General features: G+C 33.8%; 2 protein-coding genes across 4 annotated transcripts in view; one reads left to right on the forward strand and one right to left on the reverse strand.

Moving 5' to 3' along the window:
• LOC118738951 (unconventional myosin IC-like) overlaps positions 1–19123 on the forward strand; it is a 58260-nt gene that overhangs the window by 10239 nt on the left and 28898 nt on the right. The window lies entirely within an intron of this gene.
• LOC118738952 (FAM10 family protein At4g22670-like) lies at positions 14371–15491 on the reverse strand. The gene is made up of 2 exons (XM_036470009.1): positions 15371–15491; positions 14371–15298 (listed from the first exon to the last, which is right to left on the reverse strand). Exons 1-2 carry the CDS (start codon positions 15402–15404, stop codon positions 14412–14414), a joined length of 921 nt encoding a protein of 306 aa, XP_036325902.1. The 5' UTR covers positions 15405–15491; the 3' UTR covers positions 14371–14411.

Here is a 19123-nt window from a genome sequence, read left to right on the forward strand (position 1 = left end):
TTTTTGGACGTGGAAGGCGACTTTAACACTGTTAATTTGGCATCAATACACAGCTCCATGGTCGCCGGAGGGGTGGAGCCACTGTTCACTCTCTGGATCGACAATATGTTGAGTACCAGAAGCATCAATGGCTCCTCGGGGACAGAGAAGTAAGAAAAACAGCCACACGTGGTACCCCTCAAGGAGGAGCGCTTTCTCCCCTGCTGGGGAACCTTGTGCTAAACGAATTTCGGCTCCGCACATCGAAAGCCGCTAAGGTCGTTGATTATTCGTATGACTTAGTCATTCTGGTCGTGGGAAAATTCCTCTCCACCGTTAGCGAGATTCTAAAATCTGCAATTAACGATCTGGCAGGGTGGATAGAAAGAAACGGTCTAGGGGTTAATCCCATCAAAACCGAACTTGTTCTTTTCACCAAGCGGTATAAAATTTACAAATTTCGAACTCCGTCTCTCAATGGAGCAAATCCTGAATTGTGAAAAGAAGCAACGTTTTTGGGGGCTATTCTCGACTCTAAACTTTCCTGGAAAAGGAACACTGAAGAGCTGAGAAAAAAGGCGCTCAATGCTCTCTACTCCTGTAAAGTTACGATTGGGAAAGACTGGGTGCTGCGACCGCATATAATACACTGGATTTATACGTCGGCAGTTAGACCTATTCTCACACCACCAAATCCCATCTACTCAACCTGAAAAAAGGGCAACGACAATCATACAGGGGCGAATTACTCAACGCCCCAGGCGGCATTAGAGACGCTCCTGGACATTCCACCCATAGACCCATACGGTAAGTATACCGCAGGGTATCTAACAGGCTGCGAACAACTTGTAAGGGTCACGCCACAATCCTCGAAAGAGTGGGGATGTAGTACAGTAGCTGTGACTATCTGGTCACGAAAATTGGCTTCAATCGAAATTTCGATGTTCACTTCCCCGACAGAAGTGAACGGGAGTTTAGTATTGCTCTCAGCTATGATGAAACACCCATTTTCAAGGACGGCTCCAAAATGGGTATCGAAACATGATCTGACGTCTTCTCTCAGAAGTTACCTATCAGAGTCCGGATCACTGCAGGGTTTTTCAGGATGAGATATATGCAATTGGTAAGCATGATCGGCCTAGCTCCATCTAAACTTGCCTTCGTTGTTGACAGTCAGGCGGCTATCAAAACCTTAGGGTCGGCAACGACTAACTCGATATGCGTTAAGGAATGCCGAAGATCCCTACAAGTTCGGACCATTGGCCGTATGGCCGCCAGGTGGAAAACGCCTCAAGTTTCTTGGGGACCATTTCTTCGAGAGCCTGGATATCTTGGGGAAAGCTCCACTGGAAGGACTTCTAGGATTCGCCAGAGAATTAATGTGGTACAAATACATGTAGGCATCGCAATGGCCTTTATGGCCTCCGAGTGAACTCTTCTCAGAACTGCCCGTTTAACCTAACCTAACCTATGCTTGCTAGACAATTCTAACAATGGTCGGGTATAACTAACTCTAACAACGCAAATTTATATATACCAAACGTGACCAAATGCTGGCACTTCAATAGCATTACCAAAAACTGTGAGGGAATTATCGTGGTGTTACAATGATACCAACAAAAATAGACAGTTAGATCTCGCCACTTCTCTACAAGGTCAAATATCTTCAGCAGAAACAATATTTATTTTCCAACAATCGATTAAAATACGTAACATTCTCTTAACTTCCCTCAGAAGCTATTAACAGATGCAGGCTTACTCTTTGTAAAACTTGTTTGTCTTTTTCCACAATTGGCTCTACTAGTGATTGCACCTCTTTCATTTTTTTCATTTGGTAAGTAATTACACTCTCATCCTATATGGAGTTCTTACGATGCACTTACGATAGTCGGTCGGCAGGTGCTCAAGAGCTCTAGAATCCCCCAAGCATTTCTCGTTAGAATAAGACTTACGATAACTCGATACTCAGTCGTCCGTATAAGTTGAAACTACAGTAATTTTCGGATATAGGAGCCGAGCAAAATGCGCGACGTGTGTACATAAATTCCTACAAAAAACTATATATATGTATATAAAATATAATGCAAGGCACAAGTGAGATCATTACTTGCTGTCTACTTGGGCTTTGGTATTCGTACATATACATAGATCGTCAGATACAAAGAATTTAAAGTTACTTAAAATTTGGAGTGCTGCTCAACTCACATTTTCAGTCATGGCGTGGCAAATTCATACCCTGCAGTAAAATTTAGAGACAGTCTGTTAAAGCGCTAGTTCTGCCATATACAATTCAGAACCATCTCTGAACTAGTTCAGAACGGCTACAGAAAGGGACAGTTGAAACTTTTGGTGTGCTAGTTGCGCTCTGTTGAGAAGTAAATGCAAAAATTCTCACTTCTCGTACAATACTAAAATAGCTCAGCGGGAAGACCTCCGAATCTAACCCCGTTGGTCGCGAGTTCAAATCGCGGTGGAGGCAGCTGTGATTTTCAGATTTAATAAATTTAAATTGTTGAGTTGCGCTTAAAAATTGGAAGAAAATGATCAAATTGAATATAAATAAAATAATAGAATAAAAAAAATTAAATGAACTGCAATATGTAAAATAACCGAAAAAATAAAAAAAAATATCAAAAGATCGAATAGACAAAATTTTTTTTTCTTAAAAAACTTATTGTTCCAGAACTGTCGAAAATGAACCCAGTTCAGAGCTAGTGCGAAAGTTCTGCAAAGGTGGCAATTTCCACATCGTAGGACATAGCTATGTAAAAGAGACAGTTGAAAGCATTGCGTTGGGATAGATCGAGAACCAGTACTGCCTCTCTAGTTCTGAACTGGCGCGATTCTGCAGGGAACATACATATGTAAGTATGTATGTGGGGACATACATTTGTTTGGACAAACGAGGCGCAAATCATAAAACCAAAACACAACTTTTGTATGTATTTCGACACATTACGTGACAATTAGAATGGCGAGCAGATAGTACTAGATCGATCTACATACATACAAACTGATCGGTATCTAACAAGCAGAACTCCATAATTTCAGTGAACATTTGGTTCTTGGCATATGGTTTTTGGGTGCTCTACTAGAGTTGTGTAATTTTTTTAGATTCTCTTTTAGATGATCATGGGTAAACTTAAGTTTTTTGCGTATTGTTCTATAACATAAAGAAATAATAAAAACGTGCTTTTCGATAAAATAGGAATAGAGATACAAATTCATAATGTACTTATGTACATTTATAAAGTCACAAAAAGCGAAGAAAACAAGAAATGGAAATAGAAATACTAAAAGTGAAGCAACATAAAAAGTGTTGAAAAGCATTTGAGACAATGGATAGCAATATGCTTATGTATGTACATTAGACTGCATCACTCTCCATACAAAAAATAATCGTTACTGTTTTTCCATTAGAATTATAAAATCTATTATATTTTAAGACGTCCACCAAAATATTTCGGAAAGATATTAAGATTTAAGCGAGCTGGACCGATTTGAAAATACCTCCAAAAATGGAGTTTTTTATGAATAAAAATAGCTTCCTAAAGATGTTTTGCGAAAAGATACCCTCAAATGACAAAACGGTTTAAGCTTAAAAAATTTACATAAAAATATAAAAAAAAATAAAAGAAATTTTTGAACGGAATCGTAATAATGAGATTTTTGATGCTGGTTTTTAAGTTTTTTCAAAGATTGGTATAAGAAAAACTTGAATAACTGAACCTTAACTCTTCCGATTTAGACTTATGAGGTATCATTGGAAGGTATTTTCTCACCCTTTTTATTTCTTTGCTAACAAGCTCATTCAAAGGCTGAAAGAGAAAGGTAGGGTGAACGAACATCATTAAAAGTTGAATTAAAATGTGTTGGTATTTGAAAAAAAGACATTTTTTTGCTCATAAATAAAAATAGTGGGAAAATACCTTTCTACCGAGATCCCATAAGTCTAAATCAGAATCGTTTTGGCCCAGTTATTTAAGTTTCTCATTATTACGATTCCGTTGAAAAGATTTATATTTAAAAATCTTTTATGGAGATTTTTTAAGCCTAAAGTTCTTTAAGAAACTATTTTTATTCATAAAAAAACTTAAAATACATATACTAGATTTTGTAATCCCGTCGGAAAAATCGCAACTTTTTTTGGTGATGCAGTCTATGGTATATATGTACTTTAGGCTGCCTCATCGAAAAAAAAAAACTTGTGGATTTTCCACGGAATTTACAAAATTTATTAATTCTTAAAACACTGTCTAAATATTAAGAAAAAAATATCAAAATTTTTAGGGGAGCTGCACAGATTTGAAAGTACCTCCAAAAATGCAGTTTTTTATACTTACATAAATGAAATAATTTTGTTTTTAATATATGATAAAACCAGCTTAGAAAATCTGCATGAAAATGTTTAAAATTTTTATCAACGGAATCAAAAAGAAAATGAAGGTATTTTCAAAAAGGGTCCAGCTCACGAAAATCTTAATATTTTTCCGAAATGTTTTGACAGCGTCTTAAGATGTCATAAATTGTACCATTTTTTTGTATGGAGAGTGATGTACCCTAATGTGCATACATACGTGTAGAACTAAGAAGACACCAAATACTCGTACACATTACTTATATAATCTAGTCGCTTTTAACTGGTTGGTTTGCCAGTTCTTTCAGAAAGCATATATATATGTACATATGTCTGTATACTAATGTTAATGTTAAGGTCACTTCATTAGAAATGCCGTGAAATTGTGTTCGTTGTTAGCCGTATTATGTATTGCCTAACTTACCTCGTCTTAGCTTATTGTAATTAACTACAAACCATTTGTTAACCAGCACCGTGAAGTGCATCATAATACCACATAATTCCCATATCACTAGACCACTAATAGTTAATGAACGCCCATTTAACATCAATCAACTGTTGCATCTTTGTTGCTAAAAGAGTTGTTGATTTTCTCACTTTTCATGTGATCTTTCATGCATTCATTAAAGCTAGACGCTTCAGACAAAGTGTAACTAACGTGTGGTGCATAAAAATGCCGGTAGTATTTTCTACCAGCTGTATATGGAAATTAATAAAAATCTTACTGGCTTTGCGCTTTACGAGTACTGGGTATTTGCATTTGTAGCGTAGGCGTGCAGGAATTCACGGGACAGAATGATAGCTCTTTTTGTTCTTTTCTTCATAAGGGAAAGTTGTCGAAGAGTTACGCGGTTCGCCACAGTATCCGCTAGGACTGTATCTTTGTTGCTAGCAGAGAATGTTCTGGGCGCTACAATACAAACATTCCACTGTTACAATACATAGACTATGTTGACGACATTTTTTTTTTTGGTACATCGATTATCTTATCTGCCTAAAATGGGCAACGGCACTACCCAGTGAAGCTAAGCCTGAAAATAAATTTTAGTAATATCAAAGATTTAACTTTGACTCCGCGTTCTGGCGGCAGCGAAGCTATATCTGTTGCACTATCTAGAAACGGAGAGGAAGTTTACATATCCAGATAACAAAGTTTCCCCTGGTATGATCTACATTAGGCATATGACTTCTTTCCAAAATTAGGAGGAGGATGAAATATTAACGAAAATAATATTTTTGTCAAAATTTTGTAGTAAAAAAAGTGTTAGAGAAAAAAGTTATTACTGAAAAAACGCTTTCAAATAGGGTGATCCATCCAGATCTTTTTTTACTTTTAAATAAAACACTTCAAACAGGACTGGATGTCGGAATTTTTTTTTATCACCCGAAAGAAGAATCTCTGACATTTACTATTCAAAAATATTTTCATTCAAATGTCGACCGGGACCACGCCAATTTCCATTTACTCCTTTCAGCAATGCGCGAATTACGCGAGTAATGTGGTTCCAAGTTTTGAATCATAGCTGGCTTATCGACGAAGACTTTTGACTTCACATAACCCCAAAGAAAAAAATGCATAGGTGTGATATCACACGATAACTTACTGGAAGCAAAAAGTTAATTTTCAGGCACCAAAAAGTTCGTTATATTGGTGCGGTAGCGCTCTTTATTTACGGTTATGTTCTGTCTGCGGCCAACATTTGAATGAAATTACTAAAAAAAAAATGTCAGAGATTTTTCATTCGGGTGATAATGAAGACTGGAAACCATGTAAGGATTCCCGACAAACTTTCACCTTTATTTGGTCTCACTCCCTTTTAGTGATTCACAAATTTGGAATTATAATAAAATTTAGCACAATGATATCAATCGAAAACGATAAATTTTTAATGATTGAGTTTCACATTTCTGATACAATCGGGCAAAGTGAAAAATATGCACATACAATTTATGACTATGCCTACACTAATAATTGTTTATGAATTATTACTAATAATTTTCTACAATATCACAGTGGGATTATTGACAGTATCTTATCAGAAAAGATTTACTTCGCAGAAGTATATTTTTTATTATTCAATTTACAGTTTTGGTTTGAGTGGTGCTCTAAGAGATATTAAAAACAATATATGTATATATAAATGAATTTATTTCAGTTGAATCATGCAGTTTAGTTACTAAACAGCCGGCATTTACTAGACCTAGTTACGAGAGTCGTTTGATAGGGCAGTGAGCTATTTTAACTTTTTGCGTAGTAACTTTAAATGCAACGCTGCTCCTGTCAGCTACCAATTGTTCGTAAACTTTTATTTAAATGCCACTGAAAACAATCGAAACTCCTAAGCTTTGATGTAAAAAAGTGACTCTCGAGTGCTCTTTAAAAAATTTAATTTGGCGCTTATACTTTTGCTAATTGTGTGGCCAAGCTACTCCTCCCATATGTGATGTGCATCTTGATGTTATTAAACAAATGAAGGGATCTACAGTTTTACGCCGCCTTCGTACGATAAATTGATTTTATAAGAAGCTTTTTCGAGATAGAAAATACACTCGGAGGTTTGCCATTGCCTGTCGCCGCTGTTTAAAAATAAATATTTTCTATATACATATATATTGTTTTTTTTAGATGTTGCTTTGATCAGTGGTCGAACCTGGCCCTACGGAGTGGTAGTACGCACCTCTAACCATTCGGAAACAGCGGACGTACCTAGGTGTATGAAATCGAGATCCAACAATTTTTCAAAAAAATTATCACTGACTTCAAATTCGTAAAAAAACGTGCCCACTTTTTACTGTTAAGTTTTTTATGTTCACTTTTTATAGTTCAACAGTCGTTGTTTACATTTTACGTTACATATTTTTTATGCACTTTTCAAAGACACACATTTTTTAACAAGCCAAAAATGTATGACCATTTTTCTAATAATCAAGTTTTTAATTGTCTTAAAACCTATGTACAGTTTTTAAAATTATCAGAACTTTCTAGTTACTTTCATGAGCTGCAAGTACTAGAAATGTGTTAAAATTCGTTAATACCAAACACTCAAGTATCTACTTGTTTTGCTTGGCTTGAGAGGGAAAAACCATTTGTCCAGCTGCAACACTTATGTCTGCCATATTTAACGAGTATAAACGAAAAAAGAAGCAGACAAATAAATCTATAATTTATTTTATCGTTTTGATAAAATGTGTACGTTCATTTTTATAGCATGCATATGGTTATATATACACACATACATATGCACTTATATACCCACCGAAACCTTAACATTTATCAATTAGTCCATGACGAAGTAATATCGATGATGGAATTGAAAAGAAAAACGATAAGCATTATGCGTTGACTTTTGGGTTAATTACTACCTTGGAATGTTTTTAAAAACATACACATCGAACCCTAACTGCCAAAAGGACGTAAGCGGATTTTTTTTCGAAATTTTATTTGGGTTGCAGGAATGCATTTTGATGCTCTAGGAACACTTCTGCATCAAAAGGAAAATTTAGAACAAAAATGTCGCTTACATCTTATTGGCGGTTAGGACTCGATATCTTAATATCAAAGTAATTACATATTAAAAAATATGGAGATAAATAACCCAGAGAGAGTCGACCGCTTCTGGGAACAATTTTTGTCATATCTTCAATTGTACTTACGAAATTTATTGGCTTCTTTAAAACAGTTACTAAAGCATTTTCTATATGTATAGATATAAAAAATATGATTTTTTTCCAGTCAATTGGGAACTTTTGCTTTGATGTCTACGAAATGCATTTCTTATATTTCTGTAAACAGCTTATTGTCCATTGAACTCACAATTTTACTTCATACTTTACTTTAGAAGCCTGATTACATTCAGAAATGATTCTTATTAGGACTCATAAACAGTGTAGCTGAAATGTGTCAATACTGCAACATTTATAAAGAAATACATATGTATGTAGTATATGCATGTATAAAGTCTTATCTCTCAGCAAATATTTTGCCAATTATACGAGAGCAGTTTGATAAGTTAGAGATTTTTCGAATTTCCCATGTAGCAATTTTAAATGCAACACTGCTCCTGTCAACTAACATCTTTTAAAATAATTACTGTCAAATTTCGAGCGAACTACGTCATTTAGATTGCGTTTGACCGACGTTGAAAGAAGATAACCTCGTGAATTTTGACGGGAATAAAAAACTGGTTTTAATCTATAACTTGTACGAGCTGCTACCCCACCTCGAATATTCTCGCGATTTAGCTACATCCGACTATTTTCTGTTTCCAAACCTAGAAAGCTTCCAACTATAGAAAGCTCATAACTGAAACAAATATCCACTTATTTACGACCGTGAGGAAAGATTTACATATTTAAAAGGCATAAAATAATAGGACAAATTTTATCCTAAATATACATAATGGGCTAAAAGGAGACTAAATATGTTGAGATGTTAAGCCATTTTTTACCGACAAAAAATAATTGACAAACAATTACTGACTTATTAAACTTCCTTCGTATGTAATTTTCAAACGACAAAAGAAGAAAAAGTTCGAGATCGAGATTTTAAAGAAAATTTTACCCTAAAGACATTGATATTTACCGAGAAAGGATTCTTAATTGTAGTATTATATATACCGATATTTTATCATACGTAATTTAATGCAAATCGTGACTGACAAAGTAGTAAAGATCTAAAAAGTATTGGTTTGGGAACACAGAATCAGAGGTTATTGTGAATGGTATTTAGAATTATCAGGCTTAGTCGTGTTATGTTTTTTACCCAAGGCCACATGTAGCAGGAAATCATTATTTTAAATGCGTACCCTGCAGAAAAAAATTATCAATTGATGAAAAATTACCCACTTGTAGTTAGCTTTTTGCGGGATTTCTATAACATATATAACTTGTGGTTAGCTACAAAAAGCTAACTTGAAACAAGTGGACAAGTAATCCAGGAGTAAAGCTCGAGATTATTTTCTTTAAACGCGTTTCTATTTAAATATCCCTCACTTCGCAAATACTTTTTCGAATTGAGGACAAATAAAAAGGAGATCGAAATTTCATATTATCATTTTGAAGTTATGTCTGACGGAGTTCGAATATGGGACTACCTACAGGAGAATATGTAAACAAATATGAAATGTAATAAAATAAATAAAGTAAATAAAAACAAAAAAATTAAAATAAAATAAAAAAAATATTTTGTTTTATCTATTGATATTTTATGTCCAAAAGAAGTTAGTTAAAAGTTAGTTACATCAAATGCACTTGACTATTTCGCGGCCATCGCCATAGAAATATAGTTAGCTTTCGTCAAAGAAAATATACAGATAATAAGTGACTTTTAGCTCCTTCCTAATCAAAAGTTAGCTTATAGTTAGACACATTTCCTGCAGGGTACAAACTCTTTCTTATTCATTAATGCCAAAAAAGATAAACACTGCGAAATAAAATTTTATTTTAATTTCTTAAGAAAGATTTCTCACTAACCATTAGTCATTGATAAATATGGAGAAAAGTGGCAAGGCATATTACACTATATATGTATGTAGTACATATACGTACATATATGTATGTATATATGTACATACATAAGTATACAGAGTGGGCCCCATCTCACATGAATTAAACACTGGGTAGTACCTGTAGCATAGGTTTACAAAAAAAAGTGTATGCATATTAAACCAAACCTATATATCCCTCTGTTATTCGACATGCTCAATAGGGAAAATTCATTGAATAAACCTGAAAATTCAACAAAATACTTTTGAATTTGACCTTGAAGATGACCTTGAGGAATCAGGGGACCCCCATATTCGGATTCAGCGACAACGAAGACAGATTTTTTTTCTATTGAATAAATTGGTTGTCCTATTTGACCCTCAACTGACCACGAACCTGACGTGATGGAGTCTAACGGACCTCGCCTTTTTCTCCCGATGAAATCATAAATTTACAAAAAAAAAATTTGACGAATTGCCTAAAACAAAATGCATATAGCTTTTCAAAGTGTCTTCGTAGTATAGTATGTATTTCGTAAAATGTTAACGGTTCCTGTAACATCAAATATTTAGAATCAGTAACAGAGTTCAAAAGCTACATATTTTATTTAAAACAAATAAAGAAATAACTTCGGCGGCGCGTTATTTTGAAACTAACAACGTAAGGCGTTATCGAAAGTGTTCATTTTGTGATTTACTAATAGTCGACATTGGTCATGATAACAAAGAAAACATGGATTACCTCGTTAGGTGCTTACTTATTTTCCCAGTACATATGTATATGTAAAATTAATTAACTTATAAGAGAATTTTTCCAAAAAACTCTCACACTTTTCTTATAGAACGCTGTTAGTGGTGCACCCTATATATTTTTAAGTGCAAAAATATTAATGTGCGTAAGTACTCAATGCGATAAAAGGCAGCGAGCAATTAAAAACAATGTGCTAAAATTTTATGACTTTTTTAAGTTCATACAACAAATGGGTATCACAAAATGTGCTAAAAGTACAAAACTAAATTCTTACTAATAAAAAATTAAGCTCTTAAAAAAACTAAAATACGAAACATATGTATGTAATCTAGACATAGAATTCATAACAAAGGCATAAAAACTAAAACAAAGTAATAACTGCAGTATTTTTTTGATTCCTACAATTTTTTGGAATATCGTCATGTATAGTGATAAAACCAGAAAACATTTTTCTTTTTTTTTGCCTTTTTACATTTTTCGGTGACACCTATATACATACATACATACATTCTGCCGAATGGACTATTTTTAAACAGTTCTACTGAACTAATCGAAATACTCCCTAACAAAAGTTTAATGATTTTTGGTGAGCTTTAATTTACTGCTATTAGGTTGGTCGAAACTGAGATCCGCTGGGTAAGTGCAGAACGGGGTACTTGAGGTCAATGAAATTTGGAAACGAAAAAATGTCACTTTAAGATCCCACTGTAAATGCCGAATATATGTATGACGAAAAATTTCAAAAATTTGGCCAAAAGTAAAAAAACTAATTTTATCGAAACTACCTTACAAAAATACTTTAGACGGGGGGATGTAAGGTGAAGTGTATGTTTACCTATATGTGCATTCGACTTATCTGGTAAGATATCCGTAAGTCCAGATAAGTCATCGTCACACCAAGTGGGTATAACTAATATATGGGTCCATCTATACAATATTTACACCCCAATATCTTTTTTGGGGTGTAATATATATTTTTACATTCTTTATCGAAAAAAGAAGGTACCTATTTTTTTATTTCGTCATGATATTCGAAAATCTCGAAAAAAAAAATTCCCGAAATTTTGAACTCACGGAGAAGTATCTTTTTTAAATTGTTTGCTGTTGACAAACTATTTGTCGGAGAAAATCAGTTAAGGTATCAAAATGTGCATAATTACCTCGGCTTTCCATGAGAGTGTGAGATAGATTTAAATAAAAAAAAAAAATTGCATTCAAAAATAGAATTCTTTAATTTCTTATTTTTTTTTTAAATAACTTCATAATGTTTGATTTTTATTTTTTTCAAGCTGAATAGTTGTCAAACTTTATGGAGTAAGCTGTAAAAATTTGCGACTTCGACTTCTCCGTGAGTTCAAAATTTCGGGAATTTTTTCCAAGATTTTCGAATATCATGACGAAATGAAATAATAGGTGTCTTCTTTTTTTCGATAAAGAATGTAAAAAAAATATATTTCACCCCAAAAAAAATATTGAGGTGTAAATATTGTATGGAATGACCCATATATACAATATAATTTTAATCACGTGATTAATCGATTCAAGTATTATTTACATTCTCGCTTATCAATCGATTGCTTTAGGCTAGGTACATAACCCAGCGGATTAAAATCGCTAATAGCTATCAAATATACAAATTCATATGGCGATGTTTATGGTGCAGCGATTAACAGCGCCATAAGAATTTGTGTATCTGAGCACTGGTAGCGATTTTGAGCGCATCGCGCGAAGCGAATTCGCTGGATCATAAACGTAGCCTTACTTTGTGGTCATGACTATAGATTTTTAAAGTGTTGAACTGCATAAATATATATGTCTATAATTTTGAAAGTTGTATAAGTCAGTGCACACAATCTGTGCTTCATCGACCAAAGGTAAAAAGTTTTGTCACTAGCTTACGACCGTAGAACGATGCACTCAGTTTCCAAGTAGCCGGTTATTAAAGCACAAGAGGTATGAAATGACTTAGACCATTTTCAAAATTATGGTCACATATGTACATATGTATGTATGTACGTACAGGGTGGTCCACATATTGGTTTCTTTTTAAAAATCCAAAACAAAATGAACTAACAAAAAACATTTTTTTCGGTATATTTATTGGCTTATTCGAATGAGCAAATATTCCAATTATTTATGGAACACGATTTCATTCATGTGAATGTCTCGGCTAGCTTAACAGTAGCGCATCGTCTTCACGCAGTTTTCCAAGACCTTGGTGATGATTTCTGGCTCTATCTCACAAATAGCTTGCTCGATATTCGCCTTGAGGGCCTTGCCTAGCCATTTTAACTAAACCCAAGCTCGGATCTGGGAATCGTTAATTTACAGAAATTGATAAATGTAAAAGGATGACGTACATAAATACCACTCGAGCTACTTTTTTAAGGCCTTTCCCACTCTAACTACAGATTTCATTACGACTTTTGGTATAAAGCCAGTATTTTTACTGCTATTTTCTGATGAAAAACCAAGGCGGTCTCCTATGAGATCAACACTGGTTTTGTAACCTTTTAAGAATCTCCAGTTCACTTCATCTACAAACTTTTCCGCGCATCGTCCTCAATCCACTCTAAAATTTATTTAATCTTTTTTGTTATTTACCGAATAGTGGAGGTTAAGACTTTCAACGAAAATTAAATGGATTGGCGCCTTAGAAAATCATGTTTTGCTTCTATATATGCAGTAAAAACAATAAATTCCAAATGATATATTCACCATAAAACTAAGTATTATCATATGTGCAAAATTCAATTCACGTTTCAAAAAAAACGGCTACGCGATGAGTAACGCGCCAACAGCTCGCATATTCACACATAATAAAGTGGCTCACCCCGATGTTTCAATGCAAATACTTAAATATGTACTTACTTCTGTGTATACAGACATATGTACAGTATCGGTCATATCTATAGCACGCCATTTCGAAGTGATATTGTGTGCAACTTATATTTATTTGTTTATTTTTGAGAATTTTCAATTAAAATACAGTTCTTTATCTAGCAAACCCCATATAAACCCAAGTTTAACAATTTGTAGAAAACTTCAAAAAAGTGCAACAAATTTTCACCTAAGTTTCAAACTTTTTTCTCGGAAGTGTTAGAATTGTTTTGAGTACACAGTTTTTTAGCCCCTTCAATTTTAGTCTGATAATGTGCAAGTTTCAAGTGGCTAAAAGTTACCGTTGATTTTTTAGAATTTTTTTCGCCAAAGGTGTTGCGGTTTTCATCCATATACAAATAAATTGAGTTTATTCATTATATGGAAGCCAATGCGACAAAAAAAAATTCTAAAAAATTAACGGTAATTCGTAGCTACTTGAAATTTGCACATTATCAGACTAAAATTGCAGGGGCTAAAAAACTGTGTACTCAAAAAAATTCTAACACTTCCGAAAAAAAGTTTGAAACTTAGGTGAAAATTTGTTGCACTTTTTTGAAGTTTTCTACCAATTGTTAAACTTGGGTTTATATGGGGTTTGTTAGAGAAAGAACTGTATTTTAATTGAAAATTCTTAAAAATAAATAAATAAACATAAGTTGCACACAATATCACTTTGAAATGGCGTGCTATAGATATGACCGATACTGTATGTATTTAAATACGAGTATCATACGCAGATGCAGATGTGAATATCCAACCTTTGTTTTATAACATTGTGAGTCAGCGCAGCAATAACACAGTAAAATATACCAATTGTTGACTTCAATATGTTTCTTTCTTAACAACATAAACAATTGATCATTTTGAGATTGCGATCATTTCCAAGCAAAAAAAAAAACGTTACCAAAAAGCGCTACTTTGATTTTCTTATGTCACGAAATTTTATTTATCTCCAAACTTAACCAAATAAGCGAAGAAGCAATGGTACTGACGACTTCTCTTTCACCTCTTCCATGACATTTGCTGATTTTTCAGCTTCAGGCGCTTCAGCGATGACTTCAAGATTTGGATTGTTGAAAGATTTCGTTGAACCGAAATTAAGGCTTCGAGAAGTTGCGACGAAAACAATTGTGCCATTAGGTAGTAGGACGGGGAACCTGCCGCCAAAGGCGAAACCAGGAAACCCACCAAAACCAGGAAAACCACCAAAACCTGGAAAAGCACCAAAACCGGAAAAAGCACCAAAACCAGGATAGCCACCGTAGCCCGGATAGCCGCCATAACCAGGGTAACCACCATAACCAGGATTACCGCCATAACCAGCATTACCGCCATATCCACCGTTACCGCCATATCCACCAGCGTAACCGCCATAATTATAATCACCACCATAAGCTGGGCGATGGTACAGAGGCTGTGGGGTTGTGTATGGCTGATGTGTGGGCACAACTACTTGCAGATATGGCTTGCCGCCACCATGAAATTTGGCTGTTCCAAGTAACTGCTCTCTATGATGCGCATGCTGCTCTTCTTTGGTAGGGTTAGTTTCACAGGATTTTGCGGCTGTAGATTCCAAAACGGTGTTGGAGGCCTTAGTCGGTTGGCGGTCGTTCTTGACTTCTTCTTGTGCCCGTGCTTCCACGGTAACGGTTTCAGCTGGCGCTTCAGTCGCAGAGATGGTATTTGCTATCCTTTCCACTTGTTTTTGTTCCTTTTCAGTTAATTTATCCAAATCCTTTTTTACTACTGCTCGTTCTGTTATAGCCTTTTTAGCAACATTTGCCTGGGTATGCGCTTCATTCCAGGAGTTGTTGTCTAGTGCAAGCACAAAGGCAACTGAAAGCGCTAGAAAAAAATAGAAAAATATTTATACAAACATACCTATTTAAATTTTAATTAAAATGCTTTCCCACTTACCCAGAGGTAGGCAAAAAACTATGCTCCACTGCATCTTTCCAAAAATGTACTACCCATTCTGAATGCATTTCTCTCGCTTTTATACAAAATCTGTGATCTGTGGCATGGAAAAATTGTTACACTTAAGCTAAAGATTTTGTTGACATTTCTATGTTTAAAACATGTAAATTATTATAATAAATTTGATAAAAAAAAAAATTAGTTAATCCCGTATTGTACCAAAAAGCGATTCTGAATTATGTAAATTTTTAATAGACCTTTTTAAAGTACTCATCTACATATATATGTATGTCCATATGTATGTTTTACATATGTAAATGCATCATTGCAGCCTATTTGAAATACTAAATATTACCTCTTAGTTGGCTCCAAGCAAATGTTATAACAGATTATAGCCTCGTTTGTTCTTCAACAGCATGGCTATATTACCATACTAATCGCTTTTCGATAAGTGGGAAGCTATTTATGTATTTATGGTAACTTTCTTCAATATTAAAAAAAAAAAATTGTTCTGAGAATTACTCAGACATAATAATAAATAAACAAGTAAAGAAGTATGTATAAATTCAAGCGAAACCGAATATTATGTACCCGGTGCTTGTATTCAATATTGTTTTTATCGCCTTTCTGTAAGACCTTACAGAAAAGAACTTTCAAAAAATCTCTTTTGTAATTAAGCTTAGTATCCAGGTCTTCAGATAACGGTCAATAAAAAATGTGCAATTATTTCGTGAGTGTGTCCAAAGGAATTTTGACATCTACATCTGATATTTCACAGCCTGTTGCCTCACTCTTTCCTCAAGAAATAATGGAACGGGCATATATTTAGTCTGTTCCAATAGCAATCCGGTTTACAGGATTTAGTCAGAACTTACAGGAAGTCGTTCCTATTGACATAAAACCTGTAAGTGGGAACACTTTTGAGAGAGACACTGAGCAACTGTTCCTATTCAGAAGTTACAGGATTTAGTCCCGAGTTTGTTTCCTGTAAGTTCATGAAAAGTGTCAAGCGATCAGCTGATTTACATTTGCAAACAAAAACAAAAAAGCGGTGAAAGCAAAGAACCATATATTTGTAAAAAAAAAATGAAAGTAGACAACGAAATATTTGAGTATGTATAGATTTTAATAATTATTTAGTGATATTTCAGCCAAAGCAAGAGACGTTTTACAGGAAATAGTGCTTTTTGCGTTCCCGTGCACCTCTGCATCTGTTCTCATTTCACTCTCACTTGAGAGAGTAAAATAGTAGTTTGACAGTTCCACAGGTTTTAGTCCGAAGCTCAGAGGAACAGACTAATTTTTGTTGCAAACATGGACTGCCGTGTGCTCTTTTTCCACAGAAAGCTTTAGAAAACCGTAGTAGAAAGTAGGGATGGGTAGTGGGGGATGAAATTAAATTTTTTCCGAATTTCGAATATTGTCCAGTCATTCGATTATTCGATTCGAAATTTGGTGTAACAAATTCAATCAATTTCGAATTTTCAACAAGTTTTTCTCTGAAAATTTAAAAGTTTGTAAGAATGGTAACTAAAATCGAAAAAGAGATTCAATTGAACTTACATTAATGTGATTAATTACCCGCATCGCTCTTCTTAGCTACACAACCATAAATAAATACAAATCAGAAGTATTTTTTTCTCAAATAAATATCTCAAAAATATCAGAAAAAATCCTAAAATTTATCAAATACATCATATATGTATTTATTTTAGTATCTACTAAAAAAATTAACAAAATGTTTATTGAAATTAATTTTTTGGGACGTATAACGTGCTTTTATTTATATATCGTTACATAAAGGTGAAAAAGTGCCGAGTCCATTTTATTGAAATTGTTCAGGAGACACGAAAAATCGATGTAGTTTCGCATTATCTGTCATTCTGCATCTAAAACTAAATTTTGAAAAAAAGTGGACTTGGCACCTTTTCACCTTTATGTAGCGATATATATATCTCTTTCTTTGAAAAAACAATAGAAATTTATACATACTTCACGTTCCTTACTTATACACACAATTAGACGTATGTATGTACAGTATCGGTCATATCTATAGCACGACATTTCAAAATGATATTGTGCGCAACTTATGTTTATTTATTTATTTTTGAGAATTTTCAATTAAAATACAGTTCTTTCTCTAACAAACCCCATATAAATCCAAGTTTAACAATTTGTAGAAAACTTCAAAAAAATGCAACAAATTTTCACCTAAATTTCAAACTTTTTTCTCAGAAGTGTTTGAATTTTTCTGAATACACAGTTTTATAGCCCAATGAATTTTAGTCTGATAATGTGCAAGTTTCAAGTGACTGAAAGTTACCGTTGATTTTTTAGAATGTTTTTCTCCAAAGGTGTTGCGGCTTTCCTCCATATACAAATAAATTGAGTTTATTCATTATATGGAAGCCAATGCGACAAAAAAATTCTAAAAAATTAACGGTACTTCGTACCTACTTGATATTTGCACATTATCAGACTAAAATTGCAGGGGCTAAAAAACTGTGTACTCGAAAAAAATCTAACACTTCCGAGAAAAAAGTTTGAAACTTAGGTGAAAATTTGTTGCACTTTTTTGAAGTTTTCTATAAATTGTTAAACTTGGGTTTATATGGGGTTTGTTAGAGAAAGAACTGTATTTTAATTGAAAATTCTTAAAAATAAATAAATAAACATAAGTGGCACACAATATCACTTTGAAATGAGGTGCTATAGATATGACCGATACTGTATATATGACACCAACATTTTACGACAGTCTTTGACTGCGATATCTACATTTGGCCAGTTTTTATTATGTAATGAAAACAAATGAGTTAAATTTCGATGTCAGTAATTTTGACATAGATTATAAACCATCTGAAATCCTAATTATTTTTTATGAATTTATTTGTATAGCTGGGATTTGTAACTATATAAATCAATAAATTCATTTCACTGTGAGTTAATACTTTATCGAAGTCACGATTTCCCCATTTCCTTGTATATTTTTAATTCATTCGTTGCATCGAAAATGTCAGTATCAATATTTCGATGCATCAGATCGACAAAAAAACATTGCTGTATTTTTTTGACTTGCATCCCTAAGGCAAATGTGGTGCCACACATGATAAAAACATAGCAAGGTAGAGCCGTTCTCTCAATTTGTCGGCCATGATTCTTTTTTGAAGTTTGCCAACATTTTAAAATCATATAAAAGTGAAAATAAAAAATTGAAATTGTTCGAAATTGTTGTTGTTTGAGATTGAAAATGAAAATGTGTGTGTGAGTTTGTGAGTAAATTTAAAAATTAAATTGTTTGGAAACGTCAAGAATTTTAAAAGTGACTCTCAGCGGTTCTACCTTACTATATTTTTATCATGGTGCCACACACAGTGATATCAAATTTAGTCAGAAAGAAGAAAGTTGCAGAGTTGCAGAGTGCAAAGTTCGATTTCAAAAATTTGCCAAGAAAATTTCTTTGCCACTTCTTGTGCGTAATTTTATATGGAGTTTTTGATTTTCTTGAGAGCTGGGGCTGGATTCTGGAACTGTGAGTTTTCAAGTGTACACTGAAAATTGTGTACACTCTTCATTTTGCGATTCAGGAAGTGTGAGAATGAGTTTTAGCTATCAAAATTGTGTACACTTCACTTCCGAAAAACTCACTGAATTTTATTCGGTGAGTTCTTGGTTGTGAGTTTTGCACTCGGGTGTACACTACATTTTCTCACAGTTAAATTATTGCAAAAACATAATACATATGTATGTATT

Source organism: Rhagoletis pomonella, unplaced genomic scaffold, assembly GCF_013731165.1.
Source record: "Rhagoletis pomonella isolate Grant_MI unplaced genomic scaffold, Rhpom_1.0 Rhpom_scaffold_00005, whole genome shotgun sequence".
Classification (NCBI taxonomy): Eukaryota; Metazoa; Arthropoda; class Insecta; order Diptera; family Tephritidae; genus Rhagoletis; species Rhagoletis pomonella.

Coding starts and splice junctions, on each gene's coding strand:
- LOC118738952 (XM_036470009.1), bottom strand. CDS start 15,404: ATGCAGTGGAGCATAGTTTTTTGCCTACCTCTGG. Junction 15,299..15,370: donor AGTTTTTTGCCTACCTCTGG/GTAAGTGGGAAA, acceptor ATTTTTTTCTAG/CGCTTTCAGTTGCCTTTGTG.